Source organism: Cottoperca gobio, chromosome 1 (genome assembly GCF_900634415.1).
Source record: "Cottoperca gobio chromosome 1, fCotGob3.1, whole genome shotgun sequence".
NCBI classification, from domain to species: Eukaryota; Metazoa; Chordata; class Actinopteri; order Perciformes; family Bovichtidae; genus Cottoperca; species Cottoperca gobio.
This window is the reverse complement of record NC_041355.1, coordinates 22884852-22907493: the sequence shown is the minus strand read 5'-3', so window position 1 is coordinate 22907493 and position 22642 is coordinate 22884852. Positions and strand designations below refer to the sequence as shown.

General features: G+C 40.6%; 1 protein-coding gene across 3 annotated transcripts; it reads left to right on the top strand.

Moving 5' to 3' along the window:
• Positions 1–9102: 9102 nt before the first annotated feature.
• Positions 9103–21299, top strand: scrn2 (secernin 2). Of its 3 annotated transcripts, none has more exons than XM_029435450.1 (9): positions 9103–9270; positions 9836–9998; positions 11356–11537; positions 12063–12262; positions 15148–15363; positions 15502–15667; positions 17529–17709; positions 19421–19577; positions 20927–21299. In XM_029435450.1, the coding sequence occupies exons 2-8, from the start codon at positions 9837–9839 to the stop codon at positions 19571–19573; spliced, it is 1260 nt and encodes a 419-aa protein (XP_029291310.1). In that variant the 5' UTR covers positions 9103–9270; position 9836; the 3' UTR covers positions 19574–19577; positions 20927–21299. The 3 variants fall into 3 exon arrangements, with proteins under 3 accessions (XP_029291310.1, XP_029291318.1, XP_029291301.1); XM_029435441.1 differs by lacking the exon at positions 9103–9270 and adding an exon at positions 9403–9694; XM_029435458.1 differs by lacking the exons at positions 9103–9270; positions 20927–21299 and adding an exon at positions 9399–9694 and having other exon boundaries at positions 17529–17732; positions 19421–19571.
• The last annotated feature ends 1343 nt before the right edge of the window (positions 21300–22642 follow it).

Genomic DNA, 22642 nt, shown 5'->3' with positions numbered 1-22642 from the left:
TTTTAATCTTAATGGGACTTCCTGGTAAAAACAAAGATAAAATAAAATAAAATTCCTCCAACTACAGTGCAGGCAGATGTTTGATTCTGTATAATACACTATTTATAGAATATTAAAGTCTAATATTAACAATCAGAGGTGAAGAGTAACTTAACTTTATACTTATACTATACATTTTGAAAAATATTAAACTTTTTATTTCATTACATTTATTTGACAGTTACTGTTACTTTTCAATATAAGATTTTACAGACAAAATATATGAACAGCTCATACAACACATTGTTAGAATCAACAGGATGTGAAGTAATTCAAACGGCAACATTAGTCTAACACTTAAATGCACCATAATAATGATACATTAATATATATATATATATATATATATATATATATATATATATATATATATATATATATATATATACAGTCAAAGTACTTAAAGTAAAATCACTCATAGTGCAGAGTGACCCCTGTCAGTTATAAGTGCTTTAGTTGCTAATATTTCTTTACCTATACTGAAGTTAAATGTGCAGTGCAGGACTTTTATTTGCAATGGAATAGTGTTTTATTGCTAATTGTTTTGCTAACAGTGTGACATGTGACATGTGAAACACCCCTGCTGTGTATCAGTTGGAAAGTTGACCCCTCAAGGGCAGTCTTTTATTCGATCAGGATACGTAAATAACATGAAGATTAATAGGCAAGTTAATTAAAAACAAATAGTGATTGCAACTTTTTAGCATTTACATTAGTGACATTTGAATCAGCACTTTCTTTTTCCAGTTAGATTACAAAATAAATAATTCTAGTCGACATGAGGAGATGAGATTTGGTCTAAGAAATTAATCACACACAGAAAAGTATTCTACTTTATTTCTACAGCACTTTTCTTTCAAAACCACAAACTAATACTAACTTAAACTTACTAAAACTTAAGACAAACGTAAGAAATTTGGTACATCGTAGTCTTGTGAGATACTGTGATAGTTACGGGGATGTACCGAATCAAGATGAACTTTTCCACACTGTACAGCCCTGGTGCAGTAACCTGGTCAGTGAAGTGAGTGCAGTCTGTGGATCAGGTAGTTAAGACCTGGAAATCCTTTGATTGAGGACACTCCTGAGGTGGTTTGGCTCGAGCCAAAACACACAAATCTGGAGTTCTTACTCTGCAGAAAACTGCGCCAGTTAGTGAACGACCTGAACCATTCAGAGAAACAGCATGTGTACCTCACGTTAGTATGAACGGTGTTTAATGTGGCGATTGAACTACAAAAGGCTTCTAGTACAAGTGCCAAATCTAGAATTTATCCCAGCTTGCAAGTCTTGTTATATGTCAGAGTTTAATGGACTGCTGTGGCTTTGAATGTGCATCACACCTTTAACACTTTTTAACATCATCTTCCTTTGAAGGTTTTTTATTTTATTTTGTCTCCTCGCTGAGTTAATTCCTTTCCTGTCACAGCATGTTGGTGGAGCAGCTTCAAATCAACTGACAAACACAGACCACAGACAGGCCGGCGGGAAGTCACTTCCTACCCCCTCTGCTCCTCTTTCTCTGAAGCAACACTTTAATGTCGGTGGAGGACAGTAACTAAGAGCATTTACTCAAGTACTGTACCTAAGTACAATTTTGAGGTACAAGTAGTTCACTTGAGTATTTCCATTTACTGCTACTTTATACTTCTTCTCCACTAAATCTCAGAGAGAAACATATCACTTTTTACTCCGCTGCTTTTATCTGACAGCTAAAAGCCACTAAGCTTTGCAGATTTAGATTATTATTATAAATATAAAAGAACTAATAAATGATGATGTATTGTTATAGATTTAAATACCCAGCAGTATATATAGTAATAATAATGAGCTCCTCCTTTACCAGCTTCCACATTAAAGTAATGTACACATAAATCACCAATAATAATGTAATAGTAATATAGTATATATTATTTTGAAATGGACTATTTTACATAATGCTTTTACTTTTGGGACTTTAAGAACATTTTGATGCTAATGCTTTTGTACTTTTACTTAAGTAAGATTAAGTGAGTAAGACTTTGAATGTAGGACTTTAACTTGTAACAGAGTATTTCTACACTATGGTATCACTACTTTAACTTAAGTAAAAGATCTGAATACTTCTTCGACCACTGGAAAATTTGAACATGACACATGTAAAACTTAGTCAAAATGACCTTGGTATAATGTCTCATATCTTTCAGTATAATGTACTTGTAAGAAGATCAGGCCGCTGAATTGAAGACCACACACCACGACTAAATGGTGTTTACACACATCTTTAAATAGTCAAGCATATTTCCTCATGAATACAATGCAGCACAATCAGAAAGAGTGTGCTTAATAACATTTAATTACAGTGCAAATTCAAGTAGGGGCTTACAAATTCTCCTAATGATTTAGATGTGTTTAGATAGCTTGTTTGACCTTTTTTGATATGTCTGTCACTGCTTTCTTTTTATATAGAAAAGTTTATGCTGTGTGTACAATGTTTGTGGTTCTTTAAACACTCTTGCAAGGAAGTATTTCCTGAAGTACTGGTATTTAGTTTAGTCATCAATCCAGCAAAACTCCATGTAAATGTCAATGTGGTGAAGTATCATCTATTTATATGACTGCAGCACCTTTGACCTTTACGTGTTAACGCTGTTGCCTTTAAAACAAACCCGTCCACCCACACAGGTTACTTCTCGCCATATGAGAAAGCATGCATAATGACAATGTTAGGCATTCCTCATAAAGACTTAAGCGCTCTTTTGTACCAAGAGCAACAGAGACATTCAGAAATGCTAGTGGAAATGTATGGCCAATGTTTCATTTCTTTCTTTCTTTTTTGGTTTTGTAAATTGCTGCTGCTCAATTCACCATTAACTATTTTCTTCTTGCTGTAAGCAACTATTTTAATTGTACTGTGAGACAATAGTGTTTATCAATAACAGATTTGAAAAAACGCAAGAGAACACCTTTTTTCCATTTTGTAACTTTTCCACGTGAATTTGTACGTGTGTGTAAAATTGAAAAACAGCAATACAGGACCCATCTGATTTAGTAATTTAATAACAGCTGATTTACCTCCACACAACTGAGCAAACCTAAACTGCTGAGGAAGACCATGAGATATGCTTGAAAAAGCAAGTGAGTTTTTTTGTCTTCTAACATGGTAGACTTTGCAAGGTCATAAATACATTTTACACTCATTCATTAAAAAAAAAAAAAAATTAGTTCAACATTTTGGGAATTACACTTTACGCCTTTCCTGCTGAGAGCTAGATCCGAAGATTGATACTACTCTCATTTGTACGCTAAAAATGGCAAAAAGTTATCTTAGCTTAGCTTATCTTAGTTTAGCTTAGCGTGCAGACTAGAAATGGGGACAGAGCTAGTCTGGATCTGACCAAAGGTAACAAAATCATACAAAGAATGAAGTGTAAAAACTACAATCTGTGGTTTACAGGGGTTAGTATGAAGTCACTGCAACCAGCCAAGAAATAGTTCAGCACGTAACACAATGTGTCATTTTTACACTTTGTGCACATACAACAAACAAGATATAGGCTGATATGGGCTTCAGAGGCGCTAGTACAATAGGTAGATTGTCACACTGCGTCTATTGTTTTTCCAACCTTCTTTAGATGAAACCACTTCTGTATGACAAAAGCCTTAAAAAGCAAAAAGCATGTAAAATATATGGAGCACTGAATTTAATGAATGTATTGTTTATCAGGCCACAAATAAGACAACAATTAGTGAGCTGATTCCAGTTGCTTCAGCCGCAAAGACGGAGGACCGCAGGGTGCGCTAGCTAGCTAAAGTATACTTTTGTCTCACAGAAGTCTCTGTGGTTTCATCTAAAGTAAGTTGAAAAAAACAGGTGAGCTGTTTCCCCCTGTTCCCGTCTGCTGGCCATAGCTTTAACGTGCAGACAGGAGAGTGGTGTCAATCTTCAGGCAAGAAAACACATTAGCGTCTTTCCAGAAATGAAAAGCGTTTCATAATGGCTATAAATGACTATCCATTTAAAGATTAGTCCAACGCTTTTTATTCTTGGAACTCATTGTCTATGTCCTACACACCCTAAACACACTGTATCATTTGTTGTAAGTATCTATTGTTTTTTTTAATTACAGTAGCTGTATTAGTCAGGAACAAGTTTTTGGATCTTTTGCTTTGGTTCCCCTGAAGGTGAAAATAGTTTACGTGAGACATCAGAATTCTGAATTCTCGAGCTCTCAGTTTGTGTATGATTGTATTTCTGTGTATACTTGGGACTTTCCTTAAAGGACATGTGTTTTGTATACAAGATTATCAACATATATAGTTGGTTGTGATTCTCTGCCTCTGGCTGGTTTGACTTGTCTCTTGTCCCACGGGAACCACGCCGCTGTCCCAGACAAATCCTCCTGCCAACACGCCAGCCTCCAGAGAGTTAGGCCGGCTAAAGCCTCACTTCCCCTCCAGAGGCAGAAAGAAATCCAAACAAAGTAAACAGTAAGCACCTAGTAGTCAACTTCCTTATCCTTGTTAATTATTCAAAATCCCGGAGGAGAGACCAGCCCACAGTTGTCTTCTGAGTCACTTTTTTTCATGCAGGCACTCACTCACCACAACGGCCCCCCTCTCCTCCTGCCTCCCCTTTCAACTTCAAACCCAGTCATTTCTGCAAGCTGCGCTTTGATTGTAGCAAACACCTGTATTTTTCGAGGAGAGACTTCCTTGCAAGCCCCCGCCTCCCATCTTTGATTGTTAAACAGCAGTGGCGCCGTCATTACTGTCTGTGTGACTGATGCCGCCCAGCTTCCCCTCCCATCTCCCACTTCTGCCTTTTAACCAGAACTTTAATTGCTCAGACAAAATTTGGATTGCTTTATTTTATCTAATTTTCAAAAACCCTTTTTTGTGTGTGAAGGGTTCTAAAAGTTTGATGTGCCTTGCTGGATTTAACGGATGATGATCACAGATTTCTTCACAGCTAGCACTCAGCCAAAAATTTCCCCAGATTTGTTATAAGATGTGGGAACTTTTTAAAAATTTAGAGCATGAAGTTGGTCGTAGCCAGATGGACTCCCAACATTTTTTTCTAGCTCAACAGTAATCCTCCAGGAAGACAGACAGACAGACAGACAGACAGACAGACACACACACACACACACACACACACACACACACACACACACACACACACACACACACACACACACACCTTTGCAGCACTAATACCATGCTTTATTAGACGGCCTCTCCTGCCATCCTGTCTCCCCCCTCAGATTAATATCCTCTGGGCTTCTCACCAGCTGTTTCCGTCCCATAACACCCCTCATCTTCCTCAAGCCAGCCCTCCGCTTCACATGGCAGGGCTTACAAACTGGGCCACTATGCCTGCGTGTCTCCAGGTCTATGCATGTGTGTGTGTGTGTGTGTGTGTGTGTGTGTGTGTGTGTGTGTGCGTGTGCGTGTGCGTGCATGCGTGCATGCGTGGGGATATGTGAGTTCACCAAGCCAGCTGAATGTCGGCTCTCTTGTCCACGCAACTGAAAACAGCCACTTAAAGAAGGACAGACAGTTATGTTATTTTTATTTTTGTTATTCTGTAATAGTTTTCTAGAAGATAATGTTAATAACCAAAAGTCAAAGAACCCATAGTCAATCTTGTTTTTAGCTTTACTTGATTCAATTTGTGTTCTAAATAATTTTTCATCAATTCATCAACACAACTGTTTGTTGTCAACGTAAAATAATGTATTTACAAGCCTTTTCGTCTGTTTAGTTTCACTCTGTCAGTGCTTGTTTCTATGCCTGAGCGTGTGGGTGCGTGTGCATGTGTGTGTGTGTGCGTGTGCGTGTGCGTGTGTGTGTGCGAGTGTAAGTGTGTGTGTGTCTGTGTGTGTGCATGTGCGTGCGAGTGCGTGTAAGTGTAAGTGTGTGTGTGCGTGTGTGTGTGTCTGTGTGTGTGCATGTGCATGTGCATGCTGTAAATGTGTACAAGGTCTATCTTGGGTGTGTCTGCCTTTGGCTCAGGTGGGTGTTTACTTCTCATGGTGTTTTTACTGTTTGTGTGCAAGGGCAGACAGGATGTGCAGTGCTTGTCAGCATGCTCCAGGAGATGAAAGGCTGGAGAGGGTGTGGAAGTAGCCGAGTGCCGTTCAGGTAACAGGTTGTCTTCTCAGAAATCTTTCAAGAATTCAGTCCTGTTGCCTTCAACATTCCTACTGAGTCACGAGTGAGCAGCTCTCACCACCAAGCTGCTTCAAAAAATAACTCAACACCTCCTACAAATCTGGCCATAACTGAACGCCAATAGGGTCCAGGTGCTCGATCTCAAAACACAAACATTAGTCGAACATTCAATGCCGCTCGGTTGGCGCTCCTTGTTTCCAATGTGCTCAGGTGTGCGTGTGAGCTGTTATTACACTACTGCCATAAAATTGATTGCGTCACCAAAAGAAACAACATGAGTCAGTTTTAAGAATGGGGCCTACTAACATGCATATTGATGAGCAGTAGTTACGGACACGACAACAGTCTGGTTTGGACGTTGACATACTAAGAAGGTCGCAATGCACTTAGAGTCACTGGCTTTGGCATTCTCTATCGTCTAGTTAGCGCAGGGGACGTTATTAGTTTGACTCCATGTCGTCTATTTACATAAAACTGATGAACCAGAGGTTTGTCTTTCTTCGCTAAAGGTTTAGCGAAGAAAGGTTCATTATCACTAATGATAATATTCATTATCACTAATGATGAAGTGATGACATGTCTGGATCGACATGGAGGTAAACTGCAACTTGGTTGGCAGAGACAAACAACCACAGGGCAGTAATTCTAGTTAGCTCTGAATGTTCAGCTGCTACATGCTCAGTTTACTCGCTAGTTGCTAACTTTTGGTGCTGGGCAGGTAGTGTACAGCGAGTTATTAAAGTGTTTTTGTGGAAAACAGCTGCCTCCTGATGCTAGAAAAGAAGCTGTGAAAAGAAACCAAAACTGAATTAGTTAAGGTAATGGAAATATTGATTAGTGCAGCTTTAATGTTTGTCACACTACTTCTGTAATTGACTTACAACAACTAGTGTGGCTGCGTCAATCTTATCCACATTTGTCACATTTTTCTGTCCCGGTCTTTCTGGTTTTACCACAGGAAGTTGACATAATGATTCTTTAAAACTCTGATTGGCTTAGTTGTTTTTTCCAACCTGTAAAGAGACAAGCAATGAGCACCAGATGTATTTGAAAATGAATACATTGGAGTCGTGGGAAGAAATTTGGAATTTTTGTTATTAAAATGTTCAAAGCTGTTTACACCACAAAAAAAAATCCCATTCGCCTCTACTGGATTTCAAATGACTGCAGAATGAAGTGGAGTTTAGATTTGATCAATGCAAAGAGCAGGTGTAACGTGTTGGGAAGTTTCTGCAAAGCCCACAGACAGAAAGTGTCAACGACATAATTCAATGAAACACCGGCGATGGGAGACACCCACTCGATAAACCCACTAACACACAGGAATTTGCACAACTTTAATTACACTGATTAGACAACATGTAATCCAGAGTACTGGTAAAAATCCAGAGTGTGTAGTGTGGTTTTCACAAATGCAAAAAACTGTGACTCCTCAGAAAAGACAAGACTCCTCTGACTGCAACAGAAACATATATCTTTATTTCCTCGTTTCCTGGCTACAAACTAGCAGGTATACTACATAGTTGGGTGAAAGTTTCATTAATTGCTCAAATGTAGTAAAAATGAGTTTTATTGAATATGACAGGTTAAAGCAGTTAATGTCTGTGAAAAAGTTACATTTGATTTTCTTTGGACAGTGCTGAAGTGCATTCATGTTTGACTTGTTCTTTAGTCTGTGTAGTAAGGTGTCAAACAATGGTACAAATCAGACCCATGATCAGTGGTGGTGTGTAAATACATCTACTTAAGTATTGTACTATAGTACATTTTTGTTGTACTATACTTGAGTATTTCTATTTTATGACATTCTATACTTTAACTCCACTACATTTCACAAGAAAGTGTTGTACTTTTACCTCTACACTAGCTTATTTGACAGCTATAGTTACATTTTCATCCATAACATGTAATCAGCTCAGAAAATATAATGCATTGTTTTTACCCAACAGTAAAAGAAACTAGTTAAATTTCTCAACAACTACCAACTACAGCATTAAATGCTGCTTACTTGTTAAAGCATCAGTAATAATAGAATCCAATAATATATTTTATAGGAACCACTTTAAATGTAAAACGAGGTAATGAGGTCTTTTGTTAATGGCAAACACATTTTACTAATGCGTTTTATAGATCACTTAAAAGCCATTATTAAGCTGTCAAGCTATGAAAAGTCCCTTTGGTTGGTGTTTAACCTCCTCCGGACACAGACCACTTGTTTGTATTTTTAGTTAGTTCTTTATTTCATCAGTTTAAAGGATTATAGTATACTATAATAAGAGCGGTATAAGATAACAAAAACAATCATAACCCGGATGATATCATCAGGGTCATTTTACAGACATTATACAACAGTTTTTACACGCTGAGTGGTACTCTATGTGACTGTTAAACAATTCAAATAGCGAAGGTGATAGATGGGTTGCATTGACATTGTCAAAATATTTTCGTTTTTGTTTTTTATTCCATTTTCTGTCATCTATTATTCCATTACTTTCTCTGATGTATTGTTTATCGTTGGCAGGTATGGTATCAAAGTCCTAATTTTGGTATCGTGGCGACACCAGCAGTGTTTCTCATGAAAATGAGACGTTTGTCCAGCTCATCATTTTGAATCACACAGACATCAACTCATGCTGATAATCAGCAACTAGGTGGAACAAACATTTTGTATTTAATTACAGTTTTATACACTCTTCTTCTTCTCCTTCTTCTTCTTCTTCTTCTTCTTCTTCTTCTTCTTCTTCTTCTTCTTCAAGCAAAAAATAGGACTTTAGCCAACTGTTAACGTAGGCTACTGCTTTCCCATGAATTTAAGTGTATTGCAGCATTATTGCAGTATTTGCAGCCCTGACAAACAGGCGAAGAAGAGGCAGACTCCTGATGAAGAGCTGCATCATGATTCAGGCCTGCTGTGAGGTGTGACTGGACTCCTGTGTGAGAGACGGTGAGCCGTGTTGTGGCCAGACGAGACGAGACCTTTAAGTACATACCTTTGGATTTCTCGGTCACGTGACCCGCTATCTCCAGCCTGCCTTCTCTCAGCCGGCCGGCCGCTCTCACCATTGGAAAAAAAAGGTAAACATTTACTACAGCAGCTTTCAAAGACTATCTCTAGTTTACAGACTATTCAAGTGCACCCTTTTACTCGACCCCCCACGAGAGGCGGAATGACACGAAGCGACAGGCGCGTCGCTGATCCGGAAAGAGACGGACAGTGACAGAGTGGCCACCTCGCTCGCGCAGGCCTTATCTGTATTAAACACTGATCACAACAAACCGAGCTCCGGGTGCGATCAACGCACTTTTGCCAACATTATTTCCGGTTTTGTAAGCGATTCGTCGTCGCAAATACGAGACGCGAGCGATAATAGAGCAACGTGGCGGTCGGATTTGTGAAGATTACAGTCAATAAAGTGCTCTGCACAAGACTGCCTCCTAATCCCTGTGTGAAAGGGATGGGCAGTGCACCGGCTGGATCTGACTTTCGGCAAAAAGCTGGGTGGGGAATGGAGAGAGACTCTTCCTCTTGAATGTCTCTTATGATTAGTTTGAAGACAGATTGTTGACATGAGGAAGTCCAGTGCCTATTTTACATCTCATCACTTTTAAATCCTTATTTTGTGCTGTCTCTTTATTGCAGGATGGCAGAGGCTCCCAGGTCATGTGATTGTTTTGTTTCCTTGCCCCCTGGTTCTCGCGATGACCATGTGATTTTTGGGAAGAACTCTGACCGTCCCCGGAATGAGGTGCAGGAGGTGGCCCACTACCCTGCAGCATCTCACCCTCCAGGCTCCATGCTGGAGGTAACGACTCCTGCAGTCCCACACCACCACTGCAACTACAGCTGACTGACAACACACATCATGCATATTTAAAATACGCACATTGACTAATATACTAGTGCATTGCAGAACTCATAATGTATTATTATTACCCCATCTGAGGCCGGTAAAATATTTACAGGAGACTTGATGTAGAAACATTGTCTTCTGTTAATGTTTAAGGGAAAGGAAACATTTTAACCAACCGATTAAATCCTTTCTTCCTTTCACCTAAGGTTTGTGTTACAGTGTTAGTGGAAGACATACGCACTGATACAGACTCGGTACTGATATTGGTGCAATGATATATAGGAACATTGTTCTTGTCCAGATGTGTTAATTTTGTTTTTGTTTTTATCTATGTCAAAAAAAGACAAACCCCAAGACTTTCATCTTGGAAGGCAGGGGCACTGATCATATCCTTAGTGGTGTCTAGTCATACAGTTTGGGTTTTATTTGTCCAGGTTTTGACTTATCTGTCTTTGACTTAATACAAAAAAGGTGAAGGATGTTGTTGGTTAAACTTAAGCATTAAGGGTAAACTTAAAACCTGTTGCCACTAATGAAAAATGGGTTGTATTCTAAAAATCAGACCCCAAACCACAAAGAACACATCTAAAACCACGAGGGGTATGAAAAGAAAATATAGGAAAAAATACAAGAAAATATGTTTTTTTGTAATCTGGATAAACCAACCCTTCACATTTCATATAACCAGGATAATTAATTCAATTAGCAATCAAGTTGTGATGCAAATGCTAAAAATTGCATTCTGCACACAGGCACCACCAGAAAATATATGCGTGCGTGCGTGCGAGCGTGTGTCAGTCTGTCGTTCCGCAGCTAAACTCGCAAACTACTGGACCCATTAACCTCATATTTTTTTGTGCTCATTCATGATTGTATGCTCAATTACCTCTTGTGGTTGCGATGAGTCAGAATAAAAAAATAAAAATGTATTGAGTGTTTTATACTGTCATTGACTGGCAATCGGCTGTGGTAAAAAGAAGCCTTAAATAGTCTTTTGCAGGCCACATTTTGAACTTGGACGTGGCTCAAAAATGGCCAGCTATAGAACAGTTTGTCTCATTTTGAACCTGAGCATCTGCAGATTAATTCCATACCCGATATGTTATGATCCACTAAAGTTAGGCAGGATTCCAGATCAATTAATAACAGTTTTAGTTATCTTCGCCGCCATCTTTACAAGTGTGTCAGCTTTGCTACTGTTGGTGAAATTGTTTGTGCAATTTAAACCAACATTCCTTAATTTATACAACAGCATTATTTTTCATATTCTCAGTCATTCATTATCTCACTCACTTTTATTTGTCTGCAGTGCACATACATCCAGATCCCTCAGGTGGAGCAAACCCGTGCTGTTGTCCTCAGCAAACCTGCCTGGATGTGGGGCGCTGAGATGGGAGCCAATGACCAGGGAGTCTGTGTTGGGAATGAGGCTGTCTGGACCCGAGAGACTGTCAGCTCCGGAGAGGCTCTGCTGGGCATGGACCTTGTGAGGTGAGCAACGAAAACCTTTTGACACTGAATTGCTAACAAAATAAATAGCATATCCAATTTCAGCAATAAAGATAGTTATCTTTATATAATAACTAATTGTCAGAGCTGATGGGAACACATATTGACTGCATCCTAATTAAATACAGTTTGGATATTAAATCTTCAGTTGAAGTTTTAACTCAATCCTTTTATGCTTTGATTGGAAGGGTGTGTAGAAAGTTAGAAGCATGTTATGACAGGTGTGGTGAGTACATGAAGCGTAACTCTTGTCTATTCATCTCCGTGTATAAAAGCACTTTGTATGGAGAGTTGCCAAATGATTCTTAGATACAGTAGCACTTCCTCCAAGACATATGGCAGAGGAGCATGTAAACAGTGCCAACAAGCTTACAACCAGACTAACTGATCAAACAATAAATAAATAATAATGAAAGAATTATTACCGTCTATAAATAACTTGCTCACTTTTATAACTACATAATTGATGCCTTGAAAAGATAAAGTAATCCAGCATGTGACCATCAGACTGGGTTTGGAGCGAGGTGACAGTGCCTGGGGGGCACTGACGGCCATCACCAGCCTCCTGGAGCTGCATGGCCAGGGGGGGCAGTGCAGGGAGGACCCTGAGCCCTTCAGTTACCACAACACCTTCCTGCTGGTGGACCGCAACGAGGCCTGGGTCCTGGAAACTGCAGGGAGGCTGTGGGGGGCGCAGAAGGTTACAGGTAAGGATGGAGGGTAAAAGATTGAGGCTGAAGAGTGAAGGGTACATGTCAATCAATCAATCAAAAAACTTTATTGTCACTTAGAGATTATACAATGTACAATTCAAATGAAATGTCGTTGTCCTGGTAAGTGGTCATAAATATTTAAAAGTGTCGTGGTGCTGATGCATAAATATAAAATAAAATGTGTACTTAAAATATAAATGTACTTTATATAAATAACATATATACACTCTATAAAATATATACATTTAAGAGTTCTTGGAGTGGAGTTCACATTGCTTAGTAGAAGAAGTTATTTCTGGTTCAACAGTCTGACGGTTTGGGGAAAGAAGCTGTTGCAGAGTCTGGTTGTTCTGCTCCTTATGCTGCAGAACCTCTTGCCAGAGGGCAGCAGGGAGAACAGGCCTTGGTGGGGGTGAGTGGGGTCTTTTGTAATGTTCTGGGCTCAGGTGAGGCAGCGTTTATTAGCAGTGTCTCTGATGGAAGGAAGAGACGTCCCGATGATCCTCTCCGCTGTCCTCACCACTCTCTGCAGAGACTTCCAGTCTGAGGTGTTGCAGTTTCCAGACCAGGTAGAGATGCAACTGGTCAGTATGCTCTCTATGGTGCCTCTGTAGAACATGGTGAGGATGGGAGGGGGGAGCTGTGCTCTTTTCAACCTGCGCAGAAAGTGCAGGCGCTGCTGTGCCTTCTTCACCAGTGAGGAGGTGTGAAGGGACCAGGTCAGACTGTTTGTGAGTTGCACCCCCAAGAACTTTGTGCTGTCTGTAGTCTTCACTGCTGAGCCGTTGAGGAGGAGTGGTGTGTGTCAACAATGATCTCTTTTGTTTGGTCAACATTCAGGATCAGGTTGTTGGTGTGACACCAGTCTGTCAGATGCTTCACCTCCTCCCTGTAGGCCAGTTCGTTGTTGTCCCTGATGAGTCCCACCACTGCTGTGTCGTCCACGTACTTCAGGATGTGGTTCGCACTGAACCTGGCGCAACAGTCGTGGGTCATCAGGGTGAACAGCAGTGGACTCAGAACGCAGCCCTGTGGGGAGCCGGTGCTCAGAGAAATGGTGCTGGAGGTGCTGTTTCCAATCCGCACATGCTGGGGTCTGTTGGTGAGGAAATCCAGCAGCCAGCTACACAGGGGGGTGTTGAGGCCGAGGGGTCCCAGTTTGCTTACCAGATGCTGGAGGATGATTGTGTTGAATGCCGAGCTGAAATCCAGGAACAGCATTCGCACATGGGTGTTCTTCTCCTCCAGGTGGGCCAGGCTCAGGTGGAGTGCAGAGGAGATGGCGTCCTCTGTGGAGCGGTTTGGGCGGTAAGCAAACTGGAACTGGTCGAGATTGGGGGGAAGTATGGAGATGATATGGTCCTTGACCAGCCTCTCGAAGCACTTCATCATGATGGGGGTGAGTGCTACCGGCCAGTAATCATTCAGACAAGTGATTGGGGATTTTTTAGGCACTGGAACAATGGCTGCTGACTGGAAACATGATGGAACAATAGCCTGGTCCAGCGAGGTGTTGAAGATGTCTGTGAGGACATGGGCCAGCTGGTCGGCACAGTCCCTGAGCAGCCGTCCTGGAATACTGTCCGGGCCCGCCGCCTTCCGGGGGTTAACTTTCTTCAGCATCCTCCGGACATCAGCTGTGTCGAGGATCAGTGATTGTTCATCATGCTTGGGAACAGCTTTTATTGCAGTTGTGTTGTTTAGTGCCTGAAAGCGTCCAAAGTGGTTATTGAGGTTGTTGAGAAAGATTGTGTTGTCCTCACAGGGTGGTGGAGCAGCCTTGTATCCAGTGATGGTCTGAATTCCCTGCCACATGCGCCTGGTATTCATGGCGTCATTAAAGAAACTCTGGATTTTTTGACCATGGGTGTGCTTAGCTTCTCTGATGGCACGGTCCAGGTTGGCTCTTGCTGATCTCAGAGCAACCACGTCACCAGATTTGTAAGCGGCGTTCCGTGCCTTCAGCAAGTCACGCACCTCCGTAGTCATCCAGGGTTTCTCATTGGCACGTGTAGTGATGTACTTGGTGACAGAGACATCTTCCATGCACTTCTGGATGTATGCAGATACAGTCACAGCATACTCCTCCATGTGTAGTCTAGATCAGTGAAACTCAACTTACAGACAGACAGACAGACAGACAGACAGACAGACAGACAGACAGACAGACAGACAGACAGACAGACAGACAGACAGACAGACAGACAGACAGACCTCTGTTTGCAAAGATCAGCACTATCAATTAGCTTTGAATATGGTGACTTTGAAGCCCTAACAAGTATAGACTCATTATAGCACTAAATATGTAATAATCCAGGTCAGGAAAATAGTCCCAGTAAATGTTTACAGCTGTTTACGTAACATTTGCTAAAAACTACAGTGTCCAGCTCTTTGTTCATAAACCAAAGATGCATTAAAGAAATGTGGCCCAATGGAGTCAGGGATCCCTAAAGCCACACCAAAAGCATCTATAGGACTAAGGCTAAACCAGACTAAACTTATACATTGAGTTTAATCAGCCTTAAAGAGCAAATCACCACTAAACCATGTTGAAAATCCATAAAAAATATTTAATGAATTAATATTTGTATTTAATAAATACACATCTCTTTGTTAATTCTTCAACAACAACAGCTTACAGAGAAGTGTCATATCATTTACTGGATCCTAAAACTGTGGTGAAGAGACAGACCCTCTTCCTCAGGGTTGGATCTCTGTCAACTGGAGATAAACCTTGCACGCGGCTTTGCTCAGTCTGTTGGCAAATACAGCACATAAACAGCATGTTTCTGGCTAAAGGGGGGAATATTTCAATCATATTGCTCTCGTAAGCAGGAGACTTGCATCTTCACTTTCTAACAGCCCCTTCCTCTTCTCAGAGGGTGTGAAGAACATCTCCAACCAGCTGACCATCGGTGCTGAGGTCTCTGCAGAGCACCCGGAGCTGCGGAGCGTGGCCCAGGCTCAGGGCTGGTGGGACGGCGAGGGAGAGTTTAACTTCTCTCAGGTGTTCAGCCCCGAGAATCCGCCTGCCAGGATGGAGCTGGCTAAACAGCGCTACAAGGGAGGCACAGAGCTACTCCAGCAACATGACGGTGAGGGGGGTCAAGTCCTACATTTCCCAGAATGCCTGTGGACGTCCCCCTTAGAACATGCCTACATTGTAATTTGGTAATGTCAAGCTGCTGTAACATTTATCCACTGTGTCTCTCCTGCGTTGTCTCTGCTCTCAGGCTCAGTGACGGCAGAGGTGATGATTTCCATTCTGAGGGACAAGCCCAGTGGCATCTGCATGGACTCTGGAGGTTTCTGCACCACAGGCAGCATGGTGTCTGTCCTGCCGAGAGACAGCAGCTTGCCCTGCGTCCACTTCTTCACTGCCACCCCAGACCCCTCCAGGTATGTCACTAACTAAACTAAGAGTTCCTCTAGATTATAGACATCTGTTAAGACTATAATAACCCATTTATACGACCACATAATCATACATGAAACTATAATTTGTCTATACAGGAGAACCCTGCTTCACAAACAGTGGTGAATTGAACTGCTGTTGCAAGGTTTTAGCACTGATTCATACTATATTTCTGTGTGCACTGTTCTGTGTGGTCTCCTGTAGAAATTCTCAAAGATCTGTGGTACAAAAGGTTAAACTATATGGGTAACTCTTTATTTTATTTTTCATTCCCAATCATTTCCATGGTTCTTTCTCTCCTTAAAGTGCAGAGTGCAGAACCTTTGTCTCCCCTTTCTGGCAGTAAGAGTAATTACACAATTACTTTTGCCTATGTCGTATGCCTGCGGGTAAGCTCGCCCCATGTCCCCCGCCCCCAAGTAGTTTTTTTCCTTGCATTGATTGCTTCCTTTTTTTTTTTTACTTTAATCCTTCTTATGAATGCAGAATACATTTTTTATCCACTCCAGAAACCTTTCTTGCACGCTGTCGCTATGTTCTCCCCCTCCTCCTGCCCCCTTTAGCTCTGGCTGGTCGACGTAATATGCATCGCATTTGGTGCCTCAGCGTGTGAAAGTCGCCACAGACACCAGTACACTGCGAAATACAGAGAGCTGTTCCTGCCGATGATAGGCTTAATCATCTGTCACATTGTTATGTAGGAACATTTTAATTAATACTAAATTCCGAGTAAAGAAACTCTAAAAATTATTGTAAAAATAAAGCCCCCGTAAAATAAAGTATTACCTGTATTGAATATGTTTTAACTGTTGCCTCATTGGCTGTTCAGTCCTCTGTCACTGCTACTTTGGTGTTTCACCTCAGACACTCCTCCAAAATAGAGCAAACATGTTCTAAATGTTGGACTCTGCCTTCGTGTTATATCTGACATTTGCACTTATCATAGCGGATGTATTCCTGGTGTGTGGAAGGTTCCAGAGGTGAAGATTAGAGTCAGACTCCAGTCATAAATTTGATGTTTACAGTCAAAAAAGACTTGCAACTTCCCTTAGAGTTCAACAGCAATGACTCGTGACTTCACTTGGACTTGAGCCGTTTGACTTGAAATACCTTCCCTCAAGCCAAAAGATGAAAAAGTATCAATTCAATTCATTTCCTAAATAAACTAGTAAACACTATTCATTCCTAGCAAGTTGAAACATAATTCCCAATATGAACTTTGTTTGAACCAATCAAGCCTCCAATCAAGTTGCAGGAGAGAACCATGAAGAACTAACGTTACGTCACTGAGTGCCAGTTGGAAAATTATACCAAAGTTAATTTCCCTACTAAGTTCCCAACAAAAACTATGAGGTGGTCAACAAAAAAGAATGTATGTAAAATGTGCAGGTTGAAATTGGTGAAGAGCGCATGATGACTTAAAGAGTTGAGACTTACTTGTGGCTTGCAAAGCAATGGCTTGGTCCCACATCTGGTAGGTTCTGTCTGAGAAAGAACTGCAATCAAAGTGTGTTTTACCTTTAGAGCAGCAGAAACATGTTGTTAGCATACACAGCAATAGCTCCAAATAGACAGTGAAAGGTCAAGAAAAGAAAATCAACTTTAATAAGAATGGCTTATCCGCTGATCTGCAAAATACATTCACATTAAATTTAATTTCATTGAAATGTAATTTCAACTTTAAATGCATACAAATGAAGGTGTTGGGACGCAATTATTCTTTCTCTCCTCATCTTTGCTTTTCCTGCATTCTGTCTCCACTTTGGGCTGATAACAGATTCTGAGTCTGCCTTTTTCTCTTTCCTTTCCTTCTCCTTGTCTCCTTCTCCACTCTTACCCTGGTAGGTCTATATTCAAGCCTTTTGTCTTCTCGGACTTTTCCAACCCAGTTCTGGGGGTGGTCTCCCCACAGTTCGGCCCAGACGACCCTGTCAGGAAGCAGCCTCGCTTTCAGAGCCAGGTGGACCGCAGACATGACCTGTACAAGGCCCACCAGTTGGCGCTCAGGACCATGGAGACCAACCCGGTGGGCACTGATGGACGACCTAGGTCAATGATAGTCCTGTGCAGATCCTGGCATAGCTGGAAGCTCACATTCATTTCATATATACATCCAAAGCAGATTACATTTTATTGGGAGTTGAACTTGTCAATTGTTGCTGATAAATTAGAGCCAAGTTGAGAAGGGTCGAGCTGCAGAGCTCCAGAGCTCCAGGCTCGGGCCCACCTTTCGAGTCCCAAGCTTGGAGTAGGGAGAGACGTGTGAAATTCTGGCCGATCTTCAGGATATGATAGCATGCGTTCGTTAGTTTGAATAAGCCACACAAGTTCCATAAAGCAACGTTAAGCAGCAAATAACTCATACTAACCCTAACTAACTAAGTTTGCTAATGTCGTTAGTAAACTAACATTAACATAGCTGAAATTATTACATTAAGCTTTTTGCTTTTTCCCTGTTTTTGAAGTGCTAACGTTAGTTTGCTAACAACATTAGCATAGCTAGCTATCGTTAGCAAACTCATAAGGTTATTAGGCTACAAGTTATTTGCTGCTTAACTTTACTTTTGCTAACTTTATAAGTGAGTTCAATCGTAATATTAAGGTTGTACCTTGGTGTTACTGGTGGAGGTCTTGTGGGATGGACATAATACAATGTATTAAATATATGTGTATATACATAACGTGGCATATAAACCTCATTCATTGATAATGAAGCGCGATAAATACGTGTGATTTTCCACCTTAAAACATCTGGATGCACATGTCATTTTCCACCATAGGTCCTGGCGATGTAGGTGGGCCCGAGTCTGGAGCTTTGCAGCGGGACACTATTAGGCAGGCGCAGGACCTCACAGTTAGTGCAGACAAGACACATGGCAGGAGTGTAGACTAAACATAAACACACTAAAAGTACACATTCAAAGCTAAAGAGCAGGGCTTCGAACATAACACTGACACTGTGCAACCACAGGCCAACATGAGATTGCTGGGAGGTATTAGTACTTCAAAACAAAGTGACATTTTCCATTTAAGCCATTTAGCTCACTGTGAGATGACTTGTGTTTTTATAATATAATCACTTTGCATACTAAAAATGCTTTACTTCTTGGCTGTTCTCTTGACGCAAAGAGGAAATGGATATACTCACGCCTGTAAAATGTTAAAGTGAGCCAATGTTACTTTTTCTAAGTGCCATTACATAATGATACATGCTAAAACATAGTGTAGTGTATTTTAATTATTAATGTCAGTTACAAAGCAATATCTACCTAAAGTTTGCTAATATTATTTTTTTAGAACTTATTTTTATTTCAGCTTCACAATTTTGCCTACGTTTTTTTTACGTTCATTTTCCTCTGAGAATTAGTATATAGTTCATATTGTATATTAACAATATGTAGTATGGAATTGAAACACAGCTGTTACCTGCTGTTTTGTTGAGCAACTAGAGTGTGTAGACATGCAGATTAGCCTGTAGAGGAAATGGAGGTGTGTGTGTGATAGCTGGTGTGCTGTAAATGCAGTCATTAAGTCTGAGTCTGGGCCACAGACGCCTGGTTGAGTTACGGTCAGGCCAAGAGTATGATCTGGATTCATGCAGGGGGCTTGGCCATAACTTCAATTTAGTCAAATGATGCCATTGCTTGAGCAAGTTTAAACATACAATATGCAAATACTATTTGACCCAGGTGTTACTGTTGTTTTGATAGCTCTGTGTCTTCTTCTCTCTGTGTCAGGACCAGGGTTTAGCCGTCTATGAGATTCTGAGGGACCTGGAGTCGCAGTGTCTGAGCGAGATTTCTGCCATGCTGAGTGGAGAGATCCCAGGAGAAGAACTGGGGGACTTGTTTTTTGACTCTGTGGACACAGAGATAAAGTTCTACCAGTGAGGAGGTGGGAGGCTTCAGGAGCTGTATTTGGTGTTGTGTTGTGCATGAATGTGTTCCTGATGTGAGCAGAAAACTTCAGGCTGCAACTTGGGAGCCAAGAAACTCATACTCTAAAGAGATGATTACTGTAATGTAGTGATAAATATGCATGACTAGGATAATGCAATTATGTTCAGTAGCACGACAGGAGCTATAGAATATATTGTCAGTATAGTGTCTTGTAAGGAAGCCCTGAGAGGCAAGTGAGAGAATAAATCATTCTGGTGATCCATTTTCTAAGTCTGATCTAAACAGTTTTCTCTTGTGTTTATGACTTAAGAACAGATGAAAAAAGGTTTTACCAGGATAATGTTTCTAAGTTCCTTAGGTTTTCATCTGTGAAACAGGGTGGAGGAAAAAACATTTTGCCAAGTTTTGGCAGGTGAGTTTTTTTTGTCAGTCATTTTGTTGTGTCAAGTGTTACTCATTTCGACCACAGTGAGGCTTAAGGGACACCGCTACTCCATGTTCTAAATAGGATTAAAGCATTCATGTTTTCTTCCAGATGTAAAAGCGCTTTGTGTGGTCGAAACACTATAAAGACGCTATATAAATGCAAGTCCATTTTAATTGATCCATGCACTCATAATAATGATAATAATAACATAATGTGTTATTAAGTTATGTAAATTAAAACTCAAATCAAACCTTTTTTCCACACATCATAAACACAGGAGAGAAAGCAGTTTAGATCAGACTTAGAAAATGGATCACCAGAAATGTGTCTTTCTGACCGGCCTCTCTTATGACCTTCCGTAGTAAGGTCATAAACCTGTAGACAATGGTGTAAAACGTGCCTTCAGAAGAGTTGAGCTAAAGCTAAAGCCAATAATTCATCTTTAGATAGAGGGTCCCTGCATAACTTAAGAACTATATAATATAACATCTGAGTCAAACCCAGTACGATGATCATTTTCAAGATCATGTAGAGTCTGGATTTGTCTGTGAAAAAGGAGCAGACTATGCAGCTGCAGAGGATTTAAATATCCTGCCTAACTGAGTGTGAGACCGGTCAGAGTCACCACCATGAGTTCTACTGTTGAAATCTGAACAGACCGGGACCATTTACTTTTGAAGAGTAAAGCATGTAAAACAAACATAAGATAGTGACAGATAGCCAGGTCGAAGCATTATCAGAACTCGAAAGTTATGATTCTAACAAGTTTCTGATGTCTGATGTTTTTTTTGCCTTCACTCAGTCTTTGCATGCAAACATAGAAATATCCCTGTGTACAGTAGAAGTGTGACTGTGTTCCCAGCAAAGCTCATTAAGTGCTTAACTGTGTGCTGTGTGTTAACTGTCCTCTGTTACAGTGCCCTCAGGTGGACATCCCTAACGCTCGCAGAGCTGCAGGAGAAGGCCCTGGGACTGATAAACCCATGTGTTCTTCATCTGATTGTCCTCTGCCTCACTCAAACAGCACACGTCCCTGACACCATTCCATCATTAACATGGACTAAATGTCTAAACTGCACTGATTGGAGCAAATGTATCATCTGTATCACCTAGAGAGCAATGAGTGCACCTCATTAGTGAGTATAATGATGTAGACTACACAAGCGCCTATGTAGAGCTGTGTGAAGGAGTATGACATTTCTTTAACCTTTTGTTTGTTGTTGCAAATGAATGGGTTGTCATTTGATGGCTACCCTGTAGGGAAATATCTAATAAAGAATGTGCAGTCTGTGTGTGTGTTGTGAGTTTTCTAGCCACCCTAGTGGTGCGGCTGTAGGTATTGGTAATGTTAAGGCGGTTAAATGTGTAAAAACATTTTGTTATCTCTGTTTAAGCCCTCTGTCCAGACTTGAAATATTGGTTATCTCCCCCCAAAATGGAGAACGGCTTCCAGAGTATGTAAATCTCAAAGGTCCCCTATTGTAAAAAGTGAGTTTTCCATGTCTAGCAGTTCTAGGTGCAATATAAATACTGTGAAAGTATCAAAACACTCTATCCACGGAGAAGTGCACGAAACCTGAATTCAGAAACTGTGTCTTTCAACAAACTGTCAGGACTTCCGGAAGATTGTGATGACACAACTATACAATTTATTGGTAGCAGAAAGTGCCGCTACGGTGCTGTTACATTCACTCCCCGACTGCAATGACTGCAATGACTGCAAAGAGGGCCGATGCAGAAGACCCGGACACACTAACCAATCAGAGCAGACTGAGCTTTTACGAGCTTAAAAGAGACGGGCGCTAAAGCGGAGCGTTTCAGAAAGATGGTGAGTACAGGTGTATTCAGACAGAGAGTATAAGAAAAATAATGTGTTTTATTTAACATTAAAGCATGTAAACATGTCCTTGTAGATACCCAAAATTCAAGTATGAAGCAGAACATTTGCATATTTTGTCTCCTTTAAAACGGCAAAAGAATGCCGTTTTCAGCCTCTCAAATATGGGGATTTCCAGCTTTTCTGTTTTAGATCCTATTAAAGTCAATATCTTTAGGTTTTTGACTGACAAAACAAGACATTTAAAGACACCTTGTACTTTGAGAACCCATTTTTCACTATTTTCCGACATTCTATAGACCAAACAAATAATTGAGAAAATAATTGGCAGATAAATCGACAATGAAAATAATCGTTAGTTACATCCATAGTCTCTACCTTTCTCCATGATTGTTCATTTTAAATGCCCATATAGAAGAATATGCAGCAGAGTAGTATTTACTACTTGTCATTCCATAAGGCTAGATATGCTATGGTATTTCGGCTTTGTAATTTCAGATAGGCCTGATTTGATACTGACTTATATTCCTCTTCCTGGTCTTTTAAACATACATTACAGTTAAACTGGTCCAAAGAAAAAAAACTAAATTGAATTCACGTAACACGTATTAGTGATTAGTGATATACAATCAAACATTGTATATCTGCATTACTGTGCAATTAATGTCAATGACGTAGTATTGACTCTCATCATCATCACCACTTCTTTTGTCACACACAAAACCCCAAAATAATGCATACTCCACCTCTTTTTCTATTTATATCCATGAAAGCCAGTGATGATGAAAATCAACTG

Excerpts from the sequence above, each read along its gene's own strand:
- scrn2 (XM_029435441.1), top strand. The coding sequence starts at position 9,651 with ATGGGCAGTGCACCGGCTGGATCTGACTTTCGGCAAAAAGCTGG. Across the intron at positions 9,999-11,355 it reads CTCCAGGCTCCATGCTGGAG|TGCACATACATCCAGATCCC; the intron begins GTAACGACTCCT and ends ATTTGTCTGCAG. Across the intron at positions 17,710-19,420 it reads GGACCATGGAGACCAACCCG|GACCAGGGTTTAGCCGTCTA; the intron begins GTGGGCACTGAT and ends TCTCTGTGTCAG.